At 36.4% G+C, this 26,966-nt stretch overlaps 5 protein-coding genes across 5 annotated transcripts; all 5 read right to left on the reverse strand.

The window, feature by feature from the left end:
• Nucleotides 1-222: 222 nt before the first annotated feature.
• On the reverse strand, nucleotides 223-2,461 carry LOC148215594 (olfactory receptor 5F1-like). The gene is made up of 2 exons (XM_088143017.1): nucleotides 2,456-2,461; nucleotides 223-1,191 (listed from the first exon to the last, which is right to left on the reverse strand). The coding sequence occupies exons 1-2, from the start codon at nucleotides 2,459-2,461 to the stop codon at nucleotides 223-225; spliced, it is 975 nt and encodes a 324-aa protein (XP_087999143.1).
• A 3,684-nt stretch (nucleotides 2,462-6,145) lies between these two features.
• LOC148215595 (olfactory receptor 5F1-like) lies at nucleotides 6,146-8,463 on the reverse strand. The gene is made up of 2 exons (XM_088143018.1): nucleotides 8,458-8,463; nucleotides 6,146-7,114 (listed from the first exon to the last, which is right to left on the reverse strand). Exons 1-2 carry the CDS (start codon nucleotides 8,461-8,463, stop codon nucleotides 6,146-6,148), a joined length of 975 nt encoding a protein of 324 aa, XP_087999144.1.
• A 2,362-nt stretch (nucleotides 8,464-10,825) lies between these two features.
• LOC148215596 (olfactory receptor 13G1-like) lies at nucleotides 10,826-11,782 on the reverse strand. The gene has a single exon (XM_088143019.1). The coding sequence runs from the start codon at nucleotides 11,780-11,782 to the stop codon at nucleotides 10,826-10,828; it is 957 nt and encodes a 318-aa protein (XP_087999145.1).
• Nucleotides 11,783-19,865: 8,083 nt separating this feature from the next.
• Nucleotides 19,866-21,893, reverse strand: LOC148215597 (olfactory receptor 5F1-like). Its single transcript, XM_088143020.1, has 2 exons — nucleotides 21,840-21,893; nucleotides 19,866-20,834 (listed from the first exon to the last, which is right to left on the reverse strand). Exons 1-2 carry the CDS (start codon nucleotides 21,891-21,893, stop codon nucleotides 19,866-19,868), a joined length of 1,023 nt encoding a protein of 340 aa, XP_087999146.1.
• Nucleotides 21,894-24,330: 2,437 nt separating this feature from the next.
• Nucleotides 24,331-25,287, reverse strand: LOC148215598 (olfactory receptor 13G1-like). The gene has a single exon (XM_088143021.1). The coding sequence runs from the start codon at nucleotides 25,285-25,287 to the stop codon at nucleotides 24,331-24,333; it is 957 nt and encodes a 318-aa protein (XP_087999147.1).
• Nucleotides 25,288-26,966: the final 1,679 nt, after the last annotated feature.

Raw genomic sequence — 26,966 nt, forward strand, 5'->3', positions numbered from 1 at the left:
TGAAATTATGATACATGACTGCATCATAACTCATATCATTGTTATTACCCTTGTTGTTACTTTTACATAAGCCACACTGTCCAAAATTGACCACCACATGTATTATATACTGTAACTATTCTCACAAATGTTCAAATGTTTGTTTGTTCCTGCCAAATATGTTTCAATCAATCTTCCCTCCCCACCCACCCATCAAACTGTAATTTAAGAGATTTTTAGATATTAATGTTGAACTCTTGGGAACATTCTACCTCCTCCAATAAAGTCCTTGAGAGCTTCTTTTACTTCTTTGTTTCTTAGTGAATATATGACTGGATTAATAACTGGGGTTACCACTGAATAAAGGAGAGAAATGTATTTGTCTCTGTTCAAAGAATAGACTGAAGTGGGCCTGATATATGTGTAGATGACTGAGGAAAAGTAAAAACTAACCACAATAAGATGGGAGGAACATGTGGAGAATGCTTTCTTCTTTCCTTCGGTGGAACGGATCCTGAAGATGGTCCTGATAATAAATCCATATGATGTTAGAGTCAGTCCACAACTGAAAACAGCAAAAATTATATCTCCTACAGAAACCATATTTTCATTCAAGCTGGTGTCTGAGCATGAGAGCTTAAAAAGTGGAGGCAGGTCACAGAAGAAATGATTGATAATATTGGATTTACAGAAGGATAGTTGTAGGACAAGCCCAGACTGAATTGCAGAATTGATCAATCCTGAAACCCATGCTCCAACAGCTATAGCAGCGCAAATTTCCTTTCTCATGATAACAGTATACTGCAGAGGGTAACAGATAGCAACGTAGCGGTCAAAAGCCATGCTTGTCAGCAGCAGAAGTTCTGTCACTAGGAACAATACAAAAAAATAGACCTGCGTGATGCAGCCATAAAATGAGATGGTGCTTTTGTATGACAAAAGAGTCTGCAGCAATTTGGGAGTTGTGGTTGAGATGGAGAGCACATTCACCAAGGACAGATTGACAAGGAGGAAATACATTGGAGTATGAAGTTTCTTAGAAGTACATATGATAAAAATAAGAAGGAAGTTACCCACTAGAGCTATAACGTAGCTAAATATGAAGGACCAGAATAGAAGTGTCTGTATTTCAGGAGAACTTGTTAAGCCTAACAACACGAATTCCCTGATAGATGAATGGTTCTTTCTCTCAAAGTCTCTGATGTTGACAGCCTACACAAACAAATTGTATTTCATGAGTCAGTTATCATGATACCCCTCCAACTTCTCTCCAACCTGCTCCACTACAATAAATAAATAAATAAATAAATAAATAAATAAATAAATAAATAAATAGGTTGCCAATGAACTTTGAACTTTTTGTAGACATTGGGAAACAATGAGATATTACAAAATATTCTCATAATTGTAAAGGTGAACCAAACAATTATGTTCCGTCCCACTTTCAAACACATTTCCACCATTGGAAGACGAAAAAAATTTGGGAGGGATGTGGGGAAGGACCCTTACTATATGAGCTGTAGATTAAAGGAGTCTCTAAACTGATTTTATCTGACTTCAAGCTTGCCAAGAATCAGTAACAAGAAAGCTAGAAACTTTGCTGAATATTTGACCCATAATAAATAAACAAAGAAACAAATAAATACATCTTTTTTTAAGATTTTAAAAGAGAGAACTGGGGACCTTGGTTCTCCTAAGTTGTATTTTCTATTAAGGAAACTTCTTTTGTCAGAAAAGGAAAGCCCCTTTGAATCAAAACCAGAAATGTATAAAATAATAAAAGAATACTTTCCTTCCTTCTCTCTCTCTCTTATACTTTATAAAAAGCAAATACCTCTACCCTCTTATTTGTTACACTTAATTCTGCATAGACTGTCATAAAATTACTTGGCAAGTCTTTCTGGGTCTGTACAACATTTCAAAGGGGTACTTCAATCTCCTACACTTTGGGGTAAAGTGTTGCTTTCAATGTGCTGTATACTTCTAAATACAAAGAGGAGTGGCTGCATTGCTTTTTTTTTTTTCTTTTTTCTTTTGCTTCATTTCAGAAGCCACCCCTGTAGCTTTAACCAGCACTCCCAGCAGAAGGACTGGAAGAGAAGCGTTCATCAAACCATCTTCAACTTATTCCAAGTGCTGACTGAGCCTGCAAAGTTACACCAAATTCCATGAAAAGGCAGATCAGTCTTCATACCCACCCAGGACTTGGAGTTATCAGCTGGATACAGATGATAAATGTAGCTTGATAACATGATTGTAAGGATGAGAATGATAGGACTAAAGTTAGTTATAAAGTAAAGTATTACCAACAAATCCCACTGACTAAAACTGTATAATTTAAGTAGACTAATTCTAGACCGAAGCTTAGTCAGATGACAGATTTCTATCCACCAATATCGTATCCCTCATTAACACCTCAAAATTATTTGATGTTTCAGGTAAATATAGGAAGAAAATGATTATATGACATACTTGCCTTCATAGCTATTATTTTGGAAATTTCTGATCTTTCTCCCTTCTTTGAACTTTGGAATTATTCTTAGGTTCTGTATTTGGCAAGGATCACTTCCTATTCCTTTCTACCATCATAATGGTTGCTGATAAGTAGTTTGCTCCAATTATAAACATGCCTTGGGAACCAAGCCAGGACTATTGGGAGATTTCTTGGTATGAAGTAATGGGACAATTGGGGGACGCGGTGGCGCAGCGGCTTAATGACGCTGAAAGTTCCTGGCCAGAAATGGTTGACGCTTCAGAGGTTCGAGTCCACCCTTTGCGTTAACAGGGTGAGCTCCTGTTTCCTTCCCAGTTCCTGTCAACCCAACAGGTCAAAAACTCACGTGAGTAGATAAATGGGTACTCTCACTCCAGTGGGAGGAAAAATGCTGGCAGCGCCTTGCAAAAGGAGCCGGGAACAGTTGCCGGTAAGTGCGAAAAACTGCACTCGCCCCAAAAAAGGGCTAAAAGCAACAGAAACCCCGCCTCCTGTGCTCACCAGCTGGGCTCTGCTCTAGGAAGGAGGCTCTGGCAAACCACTTCTGAAACACCTTGCCTTGAAAACTGCAAAGGACCCGTCCAAGCAGTCACTGCAGAGTCGGTAACGACTGAGCGCAGATTAAAAAAAAAAAAAATGGGACAATTAAGAAAGGTACCTTTGGGGCATCGCAATTATTACTCTAAACTTGCTTTTGAAATATTCCTGGCAGAAGCTAGATTTTTGGAATAAAATCAAAATCAATCAATCAATCAATCAATCAGTAATGACAAGAGTGAACAGAAAAGAAAATCTACCTCATTCTAGTATACAACAACACTGTTCACTCTACTTCTCATCCTGGTTGTGACCATGTTTACACACTGCTTCATACTTTGGCTTATGGTCTTTGAACATCAGACCTCACTCTTTCTGAGGATCTCAGTCCAGCCATAACTTTCTCAGTTCGATTATTTAGTTACTCTTTTTTTTTTTTAAGAGCAAGATTACAGCGTAGTCATTTTCTGATTGCTCAGGCCTAATTTACATCATGACTTGATGATCATGACAGAACTTGATTCATAATTCAGCCATAAAATCTCAGAATGCTGCTGGGTACAAATCTGGCCATTGCACTTTCCTGGAAAACTGGAGATTGCAGAGAGAGATTTGTGATATTCTCATGAGATGTAGTTATGCATTTAAGATTCCAAATATAGGAATGTTAGATTTTCAAATTCAGTCAGTTTGCAAGACATCTGTGATAATTAAATATGAATAAAACTGATCTTGGTATTTTTTCTTGTTCTTATGAAAGTCCATGCAGAATTTTTAAATAACACATTTCTTTTGTAATAGCAGCTTATACTACAATAATTGTGGGAACATTCATGGTGTTCAGGTGCTTGTATCTTTCTTCTCTTTATGTAATGCAGAATACTTAGTAAACATGTAGTAGTAGGATTATATTCTGCTTATACCTTGAATACTCAGGCATTTGTGACATCATGATTGACTGCTTCAATTTGTGGAATGCGTGACTATTTTGAAAAGTTTTCAAAACCTCTAGTTGGGGTAGTATGAGGCAGTACAGAATACCAAGATCACCTTATGGACTTTTTGAAAGATCTGGACATCTGAAGACTGCTTGTCTCCAATTGTTTCTGCCTGCCCAGTGCATTCTGACAGAGTGGGTGAATTCTAGGTCCCCTCTATTAAACGTTGTCACCTTGTGGGACCGAGGAAGCATGCCTTCTTGAATGCAGCCCCAATCCTCTGGAAGAGCACAGTCTACCCCACCCCCAGAGATAAGGGCAGCGCTCTCCTAGGGTTCCAGAAATCTCTTAAAACCTGGATTTGGTCCAGGCCTGCAGTTGATATATGAATGTAGTACTGTATTTCTGGGGCTCCTGCTTTCTTTGAAATCTGTTCTTTATAATAACATTTTCATCTGGGTTGTTTGTGTGGTGTGATGTTTTATCTGTGTAATGATATGTGGGAATGACCTTGGGAAAAGAAGGAAGAGCAGCAGCCTGGTAAATGGTCTGACAAGTGAAATCTGAGGCTGAAGTAGGGGATGGAGAAAGTGTCTCATAAATGATCCTCCCTAGTTCTGGGGAGAGTAAAAGTAAGAGTTGGAGAACTACTTTTAAACTTGCAAGATTCTGTTATTATAGCCTTACAATAAATGTAGTATTGGTTCTCATGGTTGGTGGTTCTGGTCTGGACTAACTCAAAGGGCTGACAATATGTTTTTATGGATTTGTTTGGTTTGGTATGCCACCCAGAGTCCACTGGGCTGGGCAGCTAATAAATTCAAATAAATAGATGAATGAATCTGTGTTGATATTAACACATTGATGATAATACGGTATGTTTAAGAAGTGGCTGATTCCATTGAGAACTTCCTTTTCTATAATCATCCAGAGGAGTGGCTCTTCTAAAGATTATTCTGCTTTTAGAAATTCATTGGGCACTAATTTAGTATTCATTATGGTATCTACTTCATACCAGAGGAAATTCTTTTGGCCTCCAGTATCTTTGCCTTTGCCTTTATAAGATCCCTTAAGACATACCTCTTTAGCTAGGCCTTAAATAAGAACACTTTCTCCATTCGTAATTTATCTTCCTTCCTTCCTTCCTTCCTTCCTTCCTTCCTTCCTTCCTTCCTTCCTTCCTTCGTTCCTTCCTTCCTTCCTTCCTTCCTCCCTCCCTCCCTCCCTCCCTCCCTCCCACCCTCCCCCTGTGGAACAGGTGCTTAAGATAGCTCTTATTACTGTATGAAAAAAGTATAATGTTAGAGTCAACCCACCACAAGCAATCCGAAATATGACATCTGAGACAAATGCCATAGACTCATTTAGACTTGTATCTGAGCATGAGAGGTGCAGTAATGGAGGCACATCACAGAAGAAGTGATAGATAACATTGGATCATGAGGAAGGAATCCTGGGTGGTCACAATGTGCTAGTAGTGCTGTTTGAATGGCCTTTGGTTTGAACAAACAGATCAGACAATCCACTGTATTATTTTGATTAGACCTGAGAATTTGTAACTGAAAAATAGAAGAATGAATGAATGAATGAATGAATGAATGAATAAACTACATGTACTTTACTCACCTGCCTCCATTTCTGTTCCTCTTCATCTGGTGTCCTTCAGTTTGGATTTTGATTCTCTAAGTCTTTTAGGTGGCAAACTCTTTTTCTTTGTAAAGTATTATTTGCTTAAATGGCAGTAATTAAATTATGATCCATATCATAATTTTGTACTCATTGAAGGGGTGGGGGAGTAGAGGCAGAGTCTAGAGGCACATGTTTGTGTGTAGTTGGAATTAAGAGTTCCTTTCAAAGTGTATTTGGTTTATTCATACAGCTAGGTAGATAGTTCCTCTCACAGTCCATTATGTAGGCTTGCTTGTACCTATAACTATGAGTTAACTTCTCAATTTCTATAATTTTCTTTAGAGCATTATTAAAATTATGATACATGGCTGCATCAGAACTCATATCATTGTTACTATTCTTGTTCTTACTTTAATATAAGACACACTGTCCAGAATTGACCACCGCATGACATAAATACTGCAACTGTTCTCACAAATGTTCAAATGTATATATGTTCCTGCCAAATATTTTTCAATCCATCTTCCCTCTCTACCCACTAAACTGAAATTGAAGAGATTTATAGATATTAATGTTGAACTCTTGGGAACATTCTACCTCCTCCAATAAAGTCCTTGAGAGCTTCTTTTACTTCTTTGTTTCTTAGTGAATATATGACTGGATTAATAACTGGGGTTACCACTGAATAAAGGAGAGAAATGTATTTGTCTTTGTTCAAAGAATAGACTGAAGTGGGCCTGATATATGTGTAGATGACTGAGGAAAAGTAAAAACTAACCACAATAAGATGGGAGGAACATGTGGAGAATGCTTTCTTCTTCCCTTCGGTGGAACGGATCCTGAAGATGGTCCTGATAATAAATCCATATGACGTTAGAGTCAGTCCACAACTGAAAACAGCAAAAATTATATCTGCCACAGAAGCCATAGTTTCATTCAAGCTGGTGTCTGAACATGATAGCTTTAAAAGTGGAGGCAGGTCACAGAAGAAATGATTGATAATATTGGATTCACAGAAGGATAGTTGTAGGACAAGCCCAGACTGAATTGCAGAATTGATCAATCCTGAAACCCATGCTCCAACAGCTATAGCAGCGCAAATTTCCTTTCTCATGATAACAGTATACTGCAGAGGGTAACAGATAGCAACGTAGCAGTCAAAAGCCATGCTTGTCAGCAGCAGAAGTTCTGTCACCAGGAAAAATATGAAAAAATAGACCTGCATGATGCAGCCATAAAATGAGATGGTCATTTTAAGTGCCAAAAGAGTCTGCAGCAATTTGGGAGTTGTGGTTGAGATGGAGAGCACATTCACCAAGGACAGATTGACAAGGAGGAAATACACTGGAGTGTGAAGTTTCTTCGAAGTCCATATGATAGAAATAAGAAGGAAGTTACCCACTAGAGCTATAACGTAGCAAAATATGAAGGACCAGAATAGAAGTGTCTGTATTTCAGGAGAACTTGTTAAGCCTAACAACACGAATTCCCTGATAGATGAATGGTTCTTTCTCTCAAAGTCTCTGATGTTGACAGCCTACACAAACAAATTGTATTTCATGAATCAGTTATCATGATACCCCTCCAACCTGCTCCACTACAATAAACAAATAAACAAATAAACAAATAAACAAATAAACAAATAAACAAATAAACAAATAAACAAATAAACAAATAAACAAATAAACAAATAAACAAATAAACAAATAAACAAATAAACAAATAAACAAATAAACAAACAAACAGGTTGCCAATGAACTTTGAACTTTTCGTAGACATTGGGAAACATTCTTTCCCAAGACATTACAAAATATTCTCCTAATTGTAAAGGTGAACCAAAGAACTGTAGTCCCTCCCAGTTTCAACCACATTTCCATCATTAGAAGAAGAAGAAGAATTGGGGAGGGATAAAGGGAAGGAAGCATTACTATTTGAGCTGTGGATTACATCTGTCTGCAAACTGATTTTATCTGACTTCAAACCTGCCAAGAACCAGTAACATGAAAGGTAGAAACTTTGCTGAATATTTGACCCATAAGAAAAAAAAATCTTTTTTAAGATTTTAAAAGAGAGAACAGTAGCCTTTCTTTTCCAAAGCTGTATTTTCTATTTGAGAAAGCTCTTTTGTCAGGAAAGGAAAGTCCCTTTGAATCGAAGCCAGAAATGTATCAAATAATAACAGGATATTGCCATTATTCTCTCTCTCTCTTACACTGTAACAAAAAGCAAATTCCTCTACCCTTTTATTTTTTACACTTAATTCTGAACAGACTCTCATAAAATCATTGAGTAAGTCTTACTGGGTTTCTACAATATTTAATTGAGTACTTCAATCTCCCACGCCTTGGGGCAAAGTGTTGCTTTCAACCTGTTGCATACTTCTAAATACAAAAAGAAGTGTCTGCAATGCTTTTTTTTTTTTCCTTCTTTTTTCTTTTGCTTCATTTCAGAAGCCACCCCTGTAGCTTTAACCAGCACTGCCAGCAGAAGGACTGGAAGAGAAGCTTTCATCAAATCATCTTCCACTTATTCCAAGTGCTGACTGAGCCTGCAAAGTTACACCAAATTCCATGAAAAGGCAGATCAGTCTTCATAACCACCCAGGACTTGGAGTTATCAGCTGGATACAGATGATAAATGTAGCTTGATAACATGATTGTAAGGATGAGCATGATAGGACTACAGTTTGTTATAAAGTTAGGTATTACCAACAAATCACACTGACTACAATTGTATAATTTAAGTAGACTACTTCTAGACCGAAGCTTAGACTCAGATGACATATTTCTATCCACCAATATGTTAACCCTCATTAAGACCTCAAAACTATTTGATGGTTCAGGTAAATATAGGAAGAAAATGATTATATGAAATACTTGCCTTCATAGCTATTATTCTGGAAATTTCTGATCTTTCCCCCTTCTTTGAACTTTGGAATTATGCTTTGGTTTCGCATCTGGCAGGGATCAGTTCCCATTTCTTTCTACCATCATAGTGGCCACTGAGAACTGGTTTGCTCCAATTATAAACATGCCTTGGGAACCAAGACAGGGCTATTGGGAGATTTCTTGGTATGAAGTGATGGGACAATTAAGAAAGATACCTTTCGGGCATTGTCATTATTACTCCAAGATTGCTTTCCAAATATTCCTGGCAGAAGCTAGATTTTTGGAAGAAAATCTAAATCAATCAATCAATTAATAATGAGAGGAGTGAAGAGAAAAGGATATCTACCTCATTCTAGTAAACAAAACATTGTTCACTCTACTTCTCATCCTGGTTTACATCATCTTGACACACTGCTTCATACTTTGCCTTATGATCTTTGAACATCAGACCTCACTCTTTCTGAAGATCTCAGTCCAGCCATAACTTTCTCAGTTCAATTATTTAATTACTTTTTTTTTCTTTTATTTTTTTAAGAGCAAGATTGCAGTGCAATCATTTTCTGATTGCTCAGGCCTAATTTACATCACGACTTGATGATCATGGCAGAACTTGATTTCAAAATTCAGCCACAAAACCTAAGGATCCTGCCGGGTAGAAATCTGGCCATTGCACTTTCCTTGAGAATTGGAGATGGTATAGAGAGATTGATAATGTTATCAGGATATTCAGGAATGCATCTAAGATTCCAAATATAGGAATATTAGATTTTAGAATTCAATCAGTTTGCATGTAATAGTAGGATTATATTCTGCTCATAACTTGAATACTCAGGCATTTGTGACATCATGATTGACTGCTATAATTTGTGGACTCCATGACTATGTTGGAAAGTTTTCAAAGCCTCTAGTTGGGGTAGTATGAGGCAGTACAGAATAACAAGATCACCTTATGGACTTTTTGAAAGATTTGGATATTTTCATCTGGGCTGACTGTGTGGTGTGATGTTTTATGTGTGTAATGATATGTTGGAATGACCTTGGGAGAAAGGAGGAAGAGCAGCAGCCTGGTAAATGGTCTGACAAGTGAAATGTGAGGCTGAAGGAGGGGGAGGGGAGAACGTGTCTCACAAGTTATCTTCCCTAGTTTTGCGGAGAGTAAAAGTAAGAGTTGGAGAAGTACTTTTAAACTTGCAAGATTCTGTTATTATAACCTTACAATAAATGTAGTATTGGTACTCATGGTTGGTGCTTTTGGTCTGGACTAACTTAAAGGGCTGACAATATTTCTCCATTTTTATGGTTTTATTTGGTTTGGTATGCCACCCAGAGTGCATTGGTGCTGGGCAGCTAATAAATTCAAATAAAGATATGAATGAATCTGCATTGATGTTAACAGGTTGATGTTAACATATTTAAAAATTATTCTGCCTTTAGAAACTCATTGGGGACTATTCCCCATCTGGTATTCATTACAGTATCTACTTCATACCATAGGAACTTGTTTTGGCCTCCAATGTCTTTGCCGTTGCCTTTAGAAGACCACTTAAGACAAACCTCTTTAGCCAGGCCTTAAATGGGAAAAATTTCTCCATTTGTAATTCATCTTCCTTCCTTCCTTCCTTCCTTCCTTCCTTCCTTCCTTCCTTCCTTCCTTCCTTCCTTCCTTCCTTCCTTCCTTCCTTCCTTCCTTCCTTCCTTCCTTCCTATACATGCACACATACACATTTAGACTGTTTTGCAAATATTTTAGCCTAATGCAACGTTGAGATATACTGTAACACAAAGTATGGGGACATCATGTCAGTATCTTGCATCCTGCTGCCATGACTCAATGACATCTTCTGGTTAGCATTTGCATAATCTGCACAACTATGAGTAAGACCAAAACAAAAAACAAAAAAACCCACCAGACTAATGTGAGTCAGAACCCTGGCCTGGGTGACATCATTTGTCATTGGGAGCAAGATTATTCAGAGTGCCCATGTTTTAAATGCTGTAGAGTTATTAACAAGTCAGGAAAAGGACAAAAGTCTGTGAGCATAATGAGCAGATAAGATAGATAGATAGATAGATAGATAGATAGATAGATAGATAGATAGATAGATAGATAGATAGATATATCTTATCTGCTCATTATGCTCATAGACCTTTGTACATTTAAATGAAATACCAAAACAAAACAAAATGTTAAGCATCCATGATTTTTATAGGTCATATGTTCTATCAGATACCTTACTTTCACATACAGACTAGAAAAAAAAAATACCTGCACAGTAAAGGAATCGTATTATTTTTTATATTGAAAGTACAAATTGTACAGGGTTTTTTGTTCTCTTCTTTCTTTTTTCCAGACTGATGCTTTAGAACAAAGTTCTGTACTGAAGTCTACAGAACAGCCTGATGCTCCCTATGAGTGCGCTCATTCCTTCTGTAAAATCTTTGTTTCTCAATGAATATATCACTGGATTAACAACAGGAGTTACCACTGAATAAAGGAGAGCAATTTTCTTATCTTGGTCTAGAGAGTAGACTGAAGTGGGTCTGATATAAGTGTAGATGACTGAGGAGTAGAGAATACTGACTACAATAAAATGTGAGGAACAGGTAGAGAATGCTTTCTTCTTCCCTTCAGTGGAACGGATTCTGCAGATAGCTCTTATGATTAAAAAATATGATGTTAGAGTCAACCCACAACAAACAATCCCAAATACCACATCTGAGACAAATGCCATAGACTCATTTAGACTTGTATCTGAGCATGAGAGGTGCAGTAATGGAGGTACATCACAGAAGAAGTGATTGATAACGTTGGAGTTACAAAAAGAGAGTCTCATTATAAGGCAAGCATGGACTGCAGAATTCATCATTCCAGCAATCCATACAATATTTGCTATAGCAAAACAGACTTCCTTCCTCATGATCATGGTGTACTGCAGAGGGTGACAGATAGCAGCATAGCGATCAAAAGCCATAAAGGAGAGAAGCAGAAGTTCTGTGCCCAAAGCCCAGATAAACAGAAAGACCTGAGTAAAGCAACCATAAAATGAGATTGTCTTTCTTCCAGTCCAAAGACTCTGGAGCAATTTAGGTGTGGTAACTGAAATAGAGAATACATTCACTAAGGACAAATTGACAATGAGGAAATACATGGGGGTGTGGAGTTTCCTGAAAGTGCATATGGTAAGGATGAGGAAGAAGTTGGCAGTTAGGGCTGTAGAATAAATGATCATGAATATCCAGAAGAGAAGTACCTGTATTTCTGCGGTTGTAGATAGCCCAACAAGGATAAATTCCATTATGGCAGTCTTGTTCTTCATTTCAGTATTGTTGATGCTGTTATGCTAGAGAGTGATGTGGTTTTATATTTAAAAAATTGATATCAAGTATCAAATTAAAAATCAACTTTAAGTTTATACTAAAGTAGAAATTAAATATAAATATAATGTCTAAACGTATCTATTTATCTCTTCTTTCCTTCGTTCCCAAAATGTTGATACCAGATGATGTTAAAGCCAATAGAAACACTGTGTGAAAATATGGGAGATCTGTACATTCAAACTTACAAGAAACCACTCCTTTGATCATCATAAAATCTACTTTTCCTTGAGAAAACACCATATCTTTGAATAATTAATCCAAGTTCAACATTTTGAAACATTTGTAACTGAGATGTTATCTTGGTGGTCATTATTTTAGGTCCAACTAATTGTGCATAGTTTGGGCAGAACTTTTGACCAAGTATACACTATATCTATAATTTAATGAATAATTAATCGTGAATGACTTGATGGTTTTGTTAGTCCATTGCTCTATAATACAAACTAGAGACTAATTCTAACTATAATAATTACATACATAATGACTTACTGGGAAAATATGGTTATTTATTCTTTGTTCAGTAAAACTTTAGGCACTATATTTTTTTAAAAAAATCAAGTGTCTGGATTTTCCCTAGGATTCCAGAAAGCAATAACATTGATTATATAAAATATGAATAATAGCCTAACATGTTGAACAGCTACAACATTTATCTGCCCCTTCAGAAGAAGAAGAAGAAAAAAAAAAACCACGAATCAGTTGTTAGAAACATTATAGTGAATACATTTTCAATATAACATACAGTAGCTTAATGAATTTATCTGTATTATTAAAGGAGTCCCGAACTTAATTAGATCACCCCATGTATAAGATCTACATAATATAATTGCCTCTTCTAAGTAGCTAAGTGTTATGCTTTTGGTAATAGCAGTGCAGATCTATAGAACTGAGGTCCACTAAAGTTTTAGTGAAATAAATAAAAGTAGTAATTTATACTTCAGCATTACTAGCAAATATATAAGATTTGCAGTACATTTTTATCTGTTTCCATCACCGAATATCCACCTGTATGTTAATGTACTGGAGTTCTTATTCTCCGCAGCTACCTTTGTTCAGAAAAGAGATGGTGCAGAAATATCATGCACTTTTATGGAACTGAGGTCCTTATTCATTCATGTTCTTCCATGCAGTGACGATCCATTTCTTTTACTTACTCATTGAGTTAGTTTAGCTCTACAACTGTTACATATAAGAAAGAAGATGATTAAATGTTATAATATAGCATGGAATGAAATGAAATGATTACCGTCATCCTTTCTTGTATGGTCTCAGTAGATTCTCCTTCTTATGACTGAGAGGTATGCTTGGCTAACTGATTTTTCCTGGGCTGGTATCTGGTTTTTCTTTCCATCAATATGATGAGGAATGACCTCAAGGTAGGGACACCATAACTTTGAAATCTTCATTAAATAAAGTAACGGTACCACTGGGAAGAAGACCTTAGGGGCATCACCTAGGTGGCATCTATTACTCATCAGCAGGAAAAAAGAACACTCTACCATGTCAATATTGACAAATGCTCATATTAAGAATTGAGAACCTAATGCTGACTTTGCACTTTTATTTTTTAAAATAATTTTAGATTGATTATAGGGCTGAACTAAAGCACTTTGACATTTTACTGTTGTCCAGATGCAGGCATGCTATTATTTCTCCCAATGAAACAAGCAAGCAAGCAAACAAATTGTGGGTGTAAACTAATTGGGTGCACATACTTTTGAATGTGGTGAGGATTTAATTATTGAATCATTTAACAGAAGATGGATTATGCACTGCTATTTATTTTACGTACACAATTGTCAGTTTTGGAAGCTCTTGGAGTTTTATACAAGGAGGAAGTGGGGAAGGTGGAGCTAGAGAAATAGACTTTAACTGTTTTGTAGATCTCTAAAGTCTAATAATCTGATTAATTATTGTGTGGGCGAGACCCCATTTCATTTGATCACATCCTTTTTCAGGACAATCAAGCAATTTGCAGAAACAGGCAGCAAATGTTAAAGAACAGCAACAGTGAATGCCTGCAGCTTTTTCTTCTGTTCCCTTTTCTAACTGGATGAGATCAGGCTGCATAAATACTTTTCATAGCCAAGTAGATGAGTGGCAGATTTCTCAAAGTTGTTTAACTAATGTGGCACAAGAAACATATATGAAACATATCAGCACATACATTCTATGAACAGGGCAAACAATGTAATGTGGAACTTTATTTACTATGCATTGTAAACTATGTGTAGAATAAAATCCTCTATTTCTGAATTTAGAAAAGAAAGGCTCCACTTAATGCAAAATTGAATGTAGATACCCACGTGATCATCAACATAATATTACTTCAGGAAGTAGAGATAGGAGAATGTCTGATATTCTTTTCCTTCTTTTTTTTTTTTTAAAGTAAACATGTTATAGACCAAGATATTTTCAGAAGAAGGGAGGCAATGCTCACTAACAGTGCTTCTTATTTCCTTTGTTATGAAATAATCATAAATACAGTGAATCCTGGGTTGGAAATAATTTGGCCATTAAGGGGAAATTGTAAGTTCATTTCTGTCAGCCTTTCATGGCAGGCCAGGTCACGGAACAGGTATATCAGGGATTCTGAGAATATTCTTTACTTGGTTACAGACCTTGAAAGCCATCTTATCCTAAAGAAAAGTAAAGCAGGATTATTTTGAATTTTTTCCTCATGTTTCCCATTTGCTCAAGATTGTGTAACCTTTTCTCCCCCCCCCCCCTTTTCTTTTCTTAATGATTCATTCATTCCTTCTTTAAGCCTAAGGTGAACTTTACATTCCTTGATAATATCATATGTATGGATTGAGCCAGGATTTTCTACATTTTTCAGGTTTTGAGGGAAAGGGGGGCACTCTTTTATTTTTAAAGATCATGCTAGATCTATTATGGGTCTGAAGTTACAGTTCCTGTGGAAAGCAATGATACCAATTGTTGACATTCGTTCTCAGAATGGCCTCCAATGGTTTGGAGAAGAAAATCGGGCTGCACATAACTGATAGACCTCATGTTGTCTGATATTCACAAATTATGCTTCACCTGGTATTCATTTTGATCAGACTGGATAGGTTTCAACCAGTATGCCTTCCCATAGTTTGACTCCCACAATCTCCCACGTTAAAATGGTAGCTTCCAACTTCCTAAATTGCCTCATAGTTTTTGATTGGATGAAAGAACATTTCATTTTATATACTTTATGTATTTGCTCATTTGTGTGATAGGTAAAGAACATCTGCTTGTCTCATTCATGTCTGTTGATTAGTACGCTACTGTTGGTCACTTTGCAATACACCATTACCATAGAGAAGCAAATAGGGAAATAGAAATAAAAACAGGAATGATTGTCTGGATTACCGGAATGATTAGTTCTGCAATTCATGCTGGACTCAGGTTGCTTCTCTTTTTGTAACTCCAATGTCATCGTGCTCAGATACAAGTCCAAATGTGTCTATGGCATTTTCTCTGGATGTTCTTTAATCAATACTTATATTAGATAGATTAGACTATTACCACAATGGGACAGCTGCAATTTTGTTCTTGTATGTTCTGTTATTCTGGCTGATGATCAGGATAAAGAGAGAGCAATTTTGACTGGAGTTCTAGTTTGAGAAACACCCTATTTGTTTGTACTGACAGGTATCTTCAGGATCCTTCCACTGCAGCAAATAAGAAAAGCTTCACTAAATGTTCTTTACATTTCATTTCAATCAGTGTCTTCCCCCCCCCCTCCGCTGCGGTGCATGAATATTTGGACATCTGTACAGGGAGATCTATGGAAGTAATTTTAAAAAGGGTTTTGTTTTTGTTTCTGTTGTATTGTATTGTATTGTATTGTATTGTATTGTATTGTATTGTATTGTACCGTATGTATGTATGTATGTATGTATGTATGTATTTATTTATTCATTTAAGTGGTGAGGTCCTTCAGGTAAAAGAGATCTGTAGTAAGGCCAGTCAAAACAGGCTTATTTACCACATTATCCATACTCCTTCTTCGTCATCATTGAAATGGAGCATTTGCCATGTATGCATTTGTGATAAACACAATCCCATCAATGCTATTGAAATTGTGATATGCAGGTCAGGGTCCTGTCTCACATGGTAGCCAAAACATCCTAGGTATTACCTGCGAAGTTTTGTTTTTTTCATCTCAGAACTACTTGGACTTCTCCTTACAGGAAGATATTATTTATCCATTGTTAGTTATCAGCATAGTGAGTGCTGCAATGTTAATGAACTTTGCATGCCATTCATACCTTGAGGAACACGTTGCCTTTGTATGGTGTTTAAGATACACTGTTGTTGTTGTCCAATGTTCTGAGATTCTTTACTTTACGCACAGATAAAGCTATTTCTTCAAACAGTGTTTCTTTCCTTATTAAGAACCCATCTTTCTGTTTAAAATGTACATTTAAGCTGCCTTAGAGAATCTAATAACTATATATTTTATATAAGTAAAATATAAAACAAGGAATCCGGGGGGGGAGGGGAGGGGAGGGGAAGCCAAAACACAAATAGAGAAACAATTTGCATTGAAGGCCTTGGCTAAAGAGATGAGTCTTAAATCTTCTTTTAAAGGTAAAGAGATTGGAAGCCAAATGCAATTCCTGAAGAAGTACATGACACAGCCAGTATTAAATGCGGTAGTAGACACTGTCCAATATGTCCAATGCATTTATGAAAACATGGCAATCTTTCTTGCGTATAAAATTGCAGCATCTGTTCAGCTGAATATGTATTGCTGGAATGAGAGTAAATAATTAAGCAGTGCAGATTAGTCATCTAACATAGAGGAAGGAGATACTTATTTCTCTGGACTTTTATCCATGATACCAAACTAATTCATACTCAATGTGGCTACAGTTTTCATTTCCAAAAGCTGAACATTGTAAAAATTACTTTAATTATTTATTTTCATAATATACTGTACATTGGCTTATATTTCACTGTGGAATTAAAATGAAGGATTTTAGCCTTCCTACTTCCAAAGCTAAAGTTGCAAATCGAGTCCCTTGCACTAACCCTGCTTTTTTTTTTTTTAAAGGAAGCAATGTTTTTTAAATATGCACATTTATATTTTGGCCCCAATCTGACTTTCAAATTTAGTTTGCGGTACTGATAAATGTTTCATGCACTCAGTCTGAATGGGATATTTAAAAATGTGTAAGGGGTAGATAATTGTAGAAACTAGCTCCACTTCTAACAGCCCCCTATTTGCTAGTGCCTATACTGAATGGAAAAATCCAAAGAGAAGGTCTGTGAATATTTCACTTAAATATAGGGAAACAACAACAGCCTCTTTTGGACCAGTGGGAACTGTGAAATGTTCTCTAATTCATTACACTCAGTGCAGAGAACATTTTTGTGGGTATAGGGACTCTTAAACCCAAGTAAGTGTCTCCTCAAAAGATACTAAACTTATGTGCTGAACACTGTAAAACTACAAAATAAAATAATAAACATAGAATGATAACTACAAAATAAAATAATGAACATAGACTTATTGTATGAAATTCATTATAAAATGATGAGGTAAAAGCCACAACCTTGGTCTTTGATTTGACAAGCAGATCAGATAGTCCATTGCACTATTTTAATTAGACCTGAGAATTTGTAACTGAAAAAAAAATATATATACAGTATTTACTCACCTGCCTCCATTTCTGTTCCCCTTCATATGATGTCCTTCAGTTTGTATTTTGATTCTCTAAGTCTTTTAGGTGGCAAACTCTTATTCTTTGTAAAATATTATTTGCATAAATGGCACTAATTAAAGTATAATCCATATCATAATTATCACCACTAGTTTATCATTATGATTGCTCCAATGAATTGCTGGCCATTTTCACAACGTGGCCCAGGAAAAATAAAATCGTATAGATTAGTCGCTCTTAATGGGCAAAGAATAAAAGAAAAGATAAGAGAAAATTTAGAGGAATGGGGAAGGAACATGGGAACATTCAGAAGTGTCACCTGGGAGAAAAAATGTGGTTTCATGGTAAGCTTAATTAGTTTTTGCTTAGTCACAATATTATAATTTATAGTAGGTCCAAGCAAGGCCTCTTTGGATTGTTCCACAAAATTGACTACTGTATTTTATACTGTATAATATTACATTATATACTGTAACTGTTCTCACAAATGTTCAAATGTATGCTTGTTCCTGCCAAGCTTGCGGTTGATGTATGAATGTATTATTCTATTTCTGGGTCTCCTGTTTTCTTTGAAATCTGTTCTTTATAATAACATTTTCATCTGGGCTGTCTGCATGGTGTGATGTTTTATCTGTGTAATGATATGTGGGAATGACCTTGGGAAAAGGAGGAAGAGCAGCAGCCTGGTAAATGGTCCGACAAGTGAAATGTGAGGCTGAAGTAGGGGATGGAGAAAGTGTGTCACAAGTGATCCTCCCTAGTTCTGGGGAGAGTAAAAGTAAGAGTTGGAGAGCTACTTTTAAACTTGCAAGATTCTGTTACTATAATCTTTAAATAAATCTAGTATTGGTACTCACGGTTGGTGCTCCTGGTCTGGACTAACTCAAAGGGCTGACAATATGTTTTTATGGATTTGTTTGGTTTGGCATGCCACTCAGAGTCCATTGGAGCTCGGCAGCTAATACATTCAAATAAAGAAATGAATGAACCTGGACTGATGTTAACACATTGATGTTAATACGGTATGTTTAAGAAGTGGCTGATTCCATTGAGAACTTCCTTTTCTGTCATCATCCAGAGGAGTGGCTCTTCTAAAGATTATTCTGCTTTCAGAAATTCATTGGGCACTAATCACCTTTTAGTATTGATTATGGTATCTACTTCATACCAGAGGAAATTCTTTTGGCCTCCAGTATCTTTGCCTTTGCCTTTATAAGATCCCTTAAGACATACCTCTTTAGCTAGGCCTTAAATAAGAACACTCTCTCCATTCGTAATTTATCTTCCTTCCTTCCTTCCTTCCTTCCTTCCTTCCTTCCTTCCTTCCTTCCTTCCTTCCTTCCTTCCTTCCTTCCTTCCTCCCTCCCTCCCTCCCTCCCTCCCTCCCTCCCTCCCTCCTCCCGTGGAACAGGTGCTTCAGATAGCTCTTATTACTGTATGAAAAAAGTATAATGTTAGAGTCAACCCACCACAAGCAATCCGAAATATGACATCTGAGACAAATGCCATAGACTCATTTAGACTTGTATCTGAGCATGAGAGGTGCAGTAATGGAGGCACATCACAGAAGAAGTGATAGATAACATTGGATCATGAGGAAGGAATCCTGGGTGGTCACAATGTGCTAGTAGTGCTGTTTGAATGGCCTTTGGTTTGAACAAACAGATCAGACAATCCACTGTATTATTTTGATTAGACCTGAGAATTTGTAACTGAAAAATAGAAGAATGAATGAATGAATGAATGAATGAATGAATGAATGAATGAATAAACTACATGTACTTTACTCACCTGCCTCCATTTCTGTTCCTCTTCATCTGGTGTCCTTCAGTTTGGATTTTGATTCTCTAAGTCTTTTAGGTGGCAAACTCTTTTTCTTTGTAAAGTATTATTTGCTTAAATGGCAGTAATTAAATTATGATCCATATCATAATTTTGTACTCATTGAAGGGGTGGGGGAGTAGAGGCAGAGTCTAGAGGCACATGTTTGTGTGTAGTTGGAATTAAGAGTTCCTTTCAAAGTGTATTTGGTTTATTCATACAGCTAGGTAGATAGTTCCTCTCACAGTCCATTATGTAGGCTTGCTTGTACCTATAACTATGAGTTAACTTCTCAATTTCTATAATTTTCTTTAGAGCATTATTAAAATTATGATACATGGCTGCATCAGAACTCATATCATTGTTACTATTCTTGTTCTTAATTTAATATAAGACACACTGTCCAGAATTGACCACCACATGACATAAATACTGCAACTGTTCTCACAAATGTTCAAATGTATATATGTTCCTGCCAAATATTTTTCAATCCATCTTCCCTCTCTACCCACTAAACTGAAATTGAAGAGATTTATAGATATTAATGTTGAACTCTTGGGAACATTCTACCTCCTCCAATAAAGTCCTTGAGAGCTTCTTTTACTTCTTTGTTTCTTAGTGAATATATGACTGGATTAATAACTGGGGTTACCACTGAATAAAGGAGAGAAATGTATTTGTCTTTGTTCAAAGAATAGACTGAAGTGGGCCTGATATATGTGTAGATGACTGAGGAAAAGTAAAAACTAACCACAATAAGATGGGAGGAACATGTGGAGAATGCTTTCTTCTTCCCTTCGGTGGAACGGATCCTGAAGATGGTCCTGATAATAAATCCATATGACGTTAGAGTCAGTCCACAACTGAAAACAGCAAAAATTATATCTGCCACAGAAGCCATAGTTTCATTCAAGCTGGTGTCTGAACATGATAGCTTTAAAAGTGGAGGCAGGTCACAGAAGAAATGATTGATAATATTGGATTCACAGAAGGATAGTTGTAGGACAAGCCCAGACTGAATTGCAGAATTGATCAATCCTGAAACCCATGCTCCAACAGCTATAGCAGCGCAAATTTCCTTTCTCATGATAACAGTATACTGCAGAGGGTAACAGATAGCAACGTAGCGGTCAAAAGCCATGCTTGTCAGCAGCAGAAGTTCTGTCACCAGGAAAAATATGAAAAAATAGACCTGCATGATGCAGCCATAAAATGAGATGGTCATTTTAAGTGCCAAAAGAGTCTGCAGCAATTTGGGAGTTGTGGTTGAGATGGAGAGCACGTTCACCAAGGACAGATTGACAAGGAGGAAATACATTGGAGTGTGAAGTTTCTTCGAAGTACATATGATAGAAATAAGAAGGAAGTTACCCACTAGAGCTATAACGTAGCTAAATATGAAGGACCAGAATAGAAGTGTCTGTATTTCAGGAGAACTTGTTAAGCCTAACAACACGAATTCCCTGATAGATGAATGGTTCTTTCTCTCAAAGTCTCTGATGTTGACAGCCTACACAAACAAATTGTATTTCATGAATCAGTTATCATGATACCCCTCCAACTTCTCTCCAACCTGCTCCACTACAATAAATAAATAGATAGATAGATAGATAGATAGATAGATAGATAGATAGATAGATAGATAGATAGATAGATAGATAGATAGGTTGCCAATGAACTTTAAACTTTTCTTAGACATTGGGAAACAATGAGACATTACAAAATATTCTCATAATTGTAAAGGTGAACCAAAGAACTGTGGTCCCTCCCAGTTTCAACCACATTTCCATCATTAGAAGAAGAAGAAGAATTGGGGAGGGATAAAGGGAAGGAAACATTACTATTTGAGCTGTGGATTAAATCTGTCTGCAAACTGATTTTATCTGACTTCAAACCTGCCAAGAACCAGTAACATGAAAGGTAGAAACTTTGCTGAATATTTTACCCATAAGGAAAAAAAAAATCTTTTTTAAGATTTTAAAAGCGAGAACAGTAGCCTTTGTTTTCCAAAGCTGTATTTTCTATTTGAGAAAGCTCTTTTGTCAGGAAAGGAAAGTCCCTTTGAATCGAAGCCAGAAATGTATCAAATAATAACAGGATATTGCCATTATTCTCTCTCTCTCTTACACTGTAACAAAAAGCAAATTCCTCTACCCTTTTATTTTCTACACTTAATTCTGAACAGACTCTCATAAAATCATTGAGTAAGTCTTACTGGGTTTCTACAATATTTAATTGAGTACTTCAATCTCCCACGCCTTGGGGCAAAGTGTTGCTTTCAACCTGTTGTATACTTCTAAATACAAAAAGAAGTGTCTGCAATGCTTTTTTTTTTCCCCTTCTTTTTTCTTTTGCTTCATTTCAGAAGCCACCCCTGTAGCTTTAACCAGCACTGCCAGCAGAAGGACTGGAAGAGAAGCTTTCATCAAACCATCTTCAACTTATTCCAAGTGCTGACTGAGCCTGCAAAGTTACACCAAATTCCATGAAAAGGCAGATCAGTCTTCATACCCACCCAGTACTTGGAGTTATCAGCTGGATACAGATGATAAATGTAGCTTGATAACATGATTGTAAGGATGAGCATGATAGGACTACAGTTTGTTATAAAGTTAGGTATTACCAACAAATCACACTGACTACAATTGTATAATTTAAGTAGACTAATTCTAGACCGAAGCTTAGACTCAGATGACATATTTCTATCCACCAATATGTTAACCCTCATTAAGACCTCAAAACTATTTGATGGTTCAGGTAAATATAGGAAGAAAATGATTATATGAAATACTTGCCTTCATAGCTATTATTCTGGAAATTTCTGATCTTTCCCCCTTCTTTGAACTTTGGAATTATGCTTTGGTTTCGCATCTGGCAGGGATCAGTTCCCATTTCTTTCTACTATCACAGTGGGCGCTGAGAACTGGTTTGCTCCAATTATAAACATGCCTTGGGAACCAAGCCAGGACTATTGGGAGATTTCTTGGTATGAAGTGATGGGACAATTAAGAAAGATACCTTTGGGGCATTGTCATTATTACTCCAAGATTGCTTTCCAAATATTCCTGGCAGAAGCTAGATTTTTGGAAGAAAATCTAAATCAATCAATCAATTAATAATGAGAGGAGTGAAGAGAAAAGGAAATCTACCTCATTCTAGTATACAGCAACACTGTTCACTCTAGTTCTCATCCTGTGCAGTCATTTTCTGATTGCTCAGGCCGAATTTACATCATGACTTGATGATCATGACAGAACTTGATTTCAAAATTCAGCCACAAAACCTAAGAATGCTGCTGGGTAGAAATCTGGCCATTGCACTTTCCTCGAGAATTGGAGATTGTATAGAGAGATTGATAATGTTATCAGGATATTCAGGAATGCATCTAAGATTCCAAATATAAGAATATTAAATTTTAGAATTCAATCAGTTTGCATGTAATAGTAGGATTATATTCTGCTTATAACTTGAATACTCAGGCATTTGTGACATCATTTGTGACATCATGATTGACTGCTATAATTTGTGGACTCCATGACTATTTTGGAAAGTTTATAAAGCCTCTAGTTGGGTTAGTATGAGGCAGTACAGAATAACAAGATCACCTTATGGACTTTTTGAAAGATCTGGATATTTTCATCTGGGCTTGTCTGTGTTGTGTGATGTTTTATCTGTGTAATGATATGTTGGAATGACCTTTGGAGAAAGTAGGAAGAGCAGCAGCCTGGTAAATGGTCTGACAACTGAAATGTGAGGCTGAAGGATGGGGGGAGGGGAGAAAGTGTCTCACAAGTTATCTTCCCTAGTTTTGGGGAGAGTAAAAGTAAGAGTTGGAGAGGTACTTTTAAACTTGCAAATTTCTGTTATTACAACCTTACAATAAATGTAGTATTGGTACTCATGGTTGGTGCTTTTGGTCTGGACTAACTCAAAGGGCTGACAATATTTCTCCATTTTTATGGATTTGTTTGGTTTGGTATGCCACCCAGAGTGCATTGGTGCTGGGCAGCTAATAAATTCAAATAAAGATATGAATGAATCTGCATTGATGTTAACACATTGATGTTAACATATTTAAAAATTATTCTGCCTTTAGAAACTCATTGGGGACTATTCCCCATCTGGTATTCATTACAGTATGTACTTCATACCATAGGAACTTGTTTTGGCCCCCAATGTCTTTGCTGTTGCCTTTAGAAGACCACTTAAGACAAACCTCTTTAGCCAGGCCTTAAATGGGAAAAAATTCTCCATTTGTAATTCATCTTCCTTCCTTCCTTCCTTCCTTCCTTCCTTCCTTCCTTCCTTCCTTCCTTCCTTCCTTCCTTCCTTCCTCCCTCCCTCCCTCCCTCCCTCCTCCCGTGGAACAGGTGCTTCAGATAGCTCTTATTACTGTATGAAAAAAGTATAATGTTAGAGTCAACCCACCACAAGCAATCCCTTCCTATACATGCACACATACACATTTAGACTGTTTTGCAAATATTTTAGCCTAATGCAACGTTGAGATATACTGTAACACAAAGTATGGGGACATCATGTCAGTATCTTGCATCCTGCTGCCATGACTCAATGACATCTTCTGGTTAGCATTTGCATAATCTGCACAACTATGAGTAAGACCAAAACAAAAAACAAAAAAACCCACCAGACTAATGTGAGTCAGAACCCTGGCCTGAGTGACATCATTTGTCATTGGGAGCAAGATTATTCAGAGTGCCCATGTTTTAAATGCTGTAGAGTTATTAACAAGTCAGGAATATATATCTTATCTGCTCATTATGCTCACAGACCTTTGTACATTTAAATGAAATACCAAAACAAAACAAAATGTTAAGCATCCATGATTTTTATAGGTCATGTGTTCTGTCAGATACCTTACTTTCACATACAGACTAGAAAAAAAAAATACCTGCACAGTACAGGAATCGTATTATTTTGTATAGTGAAAGTACAAATTGTACAGGGTTTTTTGTTCTCTTCTTTCTTTTTTCCAGACTGATGCTTTAGAATAAAGTTCTGTACTGAAGTCTACAGAATAGCCTGACTCTCCCTATGAGTGCGCTCATTCCTTCTGTAAAATCTTTGTTTCTCAATGAATATATCACTGGATTAACAACAGGAGTTACCACTGAATAAAGGAGAGCAATTTTCTTATCTTGGTCTAGAGAGTAGACTGAAGTGGGTCTGATATAAGTGTAGATGGCTGAGGAGTAGAGAATACTGACTACAATAAAATGTGAGGAACAGGTAGAGAATGCTTTCTTCTTCCCTTCAGTGGAACGGATTCTGCAGATGGCTCTTATGATTAAAAAATATGATGTTAGAGTCAACCCACAACAAACAATCCCAAATACCACATCTGAGACAAATGCCATAGATTCATTTAGACTTGTATCTGAGCATGAGAGGTGCAATAATGGAGGTACATCACAGAAGAAGTGATTGATAACGTTGGAGTTACAAAAAGAGAGTCTCATTATAAGGCAAGTATGGACTGCAGAATTCATCATTCCAGCAATCCATACAATATTTGCTATAGCAAAACAGACTTCCTTCCTCATGATCATGGTGTACTGCAGAGGGTGACAGATAGCAGCATAGCGATCAAAAGCCATAAAGGAGAGAAGCAGAAGTTCTGTGCCCAAAGCCCATATAAACAGAAAGACCTGAGTAAAGCAACCATAAAATGAGATTGTCTTTCTTCCAGTCCAAAGACTCTGGAGCAATTTAGGTGTGGTAACTGAAATAGAGAATACATTCACTAAGGACAAATTGACAATGAGGAAATACATGGGGGTGTGGAGTTTCCTGAAAGTGCATATGGTAAGGATGAGGAAGAAGTTGGCAGTTAGGGCTGTAGAATAAATGATCATGAATATCCAGAAGAGAAGTACCTGTATTTCTGCGGTTGTAGATAGCCCAACAAGGATAAATTCCATTATGGCAGTCTTGTTCTTCATTTCAGTATTGTTGATGCTGTTATGCTAGAGAGTGATGTGGTTTTATATTTAAAAAATTGATATCAAGTATCAAATTAAAAATCAACTTTAAGTTTATACTAAAGTAGAAATTAAATATAAATATAATGTCTTAACATATCTATTTATCTCTTCTTTCCTTCGCTCCCAAAATGTTGATACCAGATGATGTTAAAGCCAATAGAAATACTGTGTGAAAATATGGGAGATCTGTACATTCTCAGTTCAAACTTACAAGAAACCACTCCTTTGATCATCATAAAATCTATTTTTCCTTGAGAAAACACCATATCTTTGAATAATTAATCCAGGTTCAACATTTTGAAACATTTGTAACTGAGATGTTATCTTGGTGGTCATTATTTTAGGTACAACTAATTGTGCATAGTTTGGGCAGAACTTTTGACCAAGTATATAGTATATGTATGATGTAATGAATGACTTGATGGTTTTGTTAGTCCATTGCTCTATATTACAAAGTAGAGACTAATTCTAACTATATTAATTACATACATAATGACTTACTGGGAAAATATGGTTATTTATTCTTTGTTCAGTAAAACTTTAGGCACTATATTTTAAAAAAAAATCAAGTGTCTGGGTTTTCCCTAGGATTCCAGAAAGCAATAACATTGATTACATAAAGTATGAATAGTAGCCTAACATGTTGAACAGCTACAACATTTATCTGCCCCATCAGAAGAAGAAGAAGAAAAAAAAAAAAACACGAATCAGTTGTTAGAAACATTATAGTGAATACATTTTCAGTATAACATACAGTAGCTTAATGAATTTATCTGTATTATTAAAGGAGTCCTGAACTTAATTAGATCACCCCATGCATAAGATCTACATAATATAATTGCCTCTTCTAAGTAGCTAAGTGTTATGCTTTTGGTAATAGCATTGCAGATCTATAGAACTGAGGTCCACTAAACTTTTAGTGAAATAAATAAAAGTACTAATTTATACTTCAGCATTACTAGCAAATATATAAGATTTGCAGTACATTTTTATCTGTTTCCATCACCGAATATCCACCTGTATGTTAATGTACTGGAGTTCTTATTCTCCGCAGCTACCTTTGTTCAGAAAAGAGATGGTGCAGAAATATCATGCACTTTTATGGAACTGAGTTTCTTATTCATTCATGTTCTTCCATGCAGTGACGATCCATTTCTTTTACTTACTCATTGAGTTAGTTTAGCTCTACAACTGTTACATATAAGAAAGAAGATGATTAAATGTTATAATATAGCATGGAATGAAATGAAATGATTACCGTCATCCTTTCTTGTATGGTCTCAGTAGATTCTCCTTCTTATGACTGAGAGGTGTTCTTGGCTAACTGATTTTTCCTGGGCTGGTATCTGGTTTTTCTTTCCATCAATATGATGAAGAATGACCTCAAGGTAGGGATACCATAACTTTGAAATCTTCATTAAATAAAGTAATGGTACCACTGGGAAGGAGACCTTAGAGGCATCACCTAGGTGGCATCTATTACTCATCACCAGAAAAAAAGAACACTCTACCATGTCAATATTGACAAATGCTCATATTAAGAATTGAGAACCTAATTCTCACTTTGCACTTCTATTTTTTAAAATAATTTTAGATTGATTATAGGGCTGAACTAAAGCACTTTGACATTTTACTGT

This window comes from Python bivittatus, unplaced genomic scaffold (genome assembly GCF_059951505.1).
Source record: "Python bivittatus isolate LINGU-HERP-01145 unplaced genomic scaffold, Pbiv_v1 ctg000470_np1212, whole genome shotgun sequence".
Lineage (NCBI taxonomy): Eukaryota > Metazoa > Chordata > Lepidosauria > Squamata > Pythonidae > Python > Python bivittatus.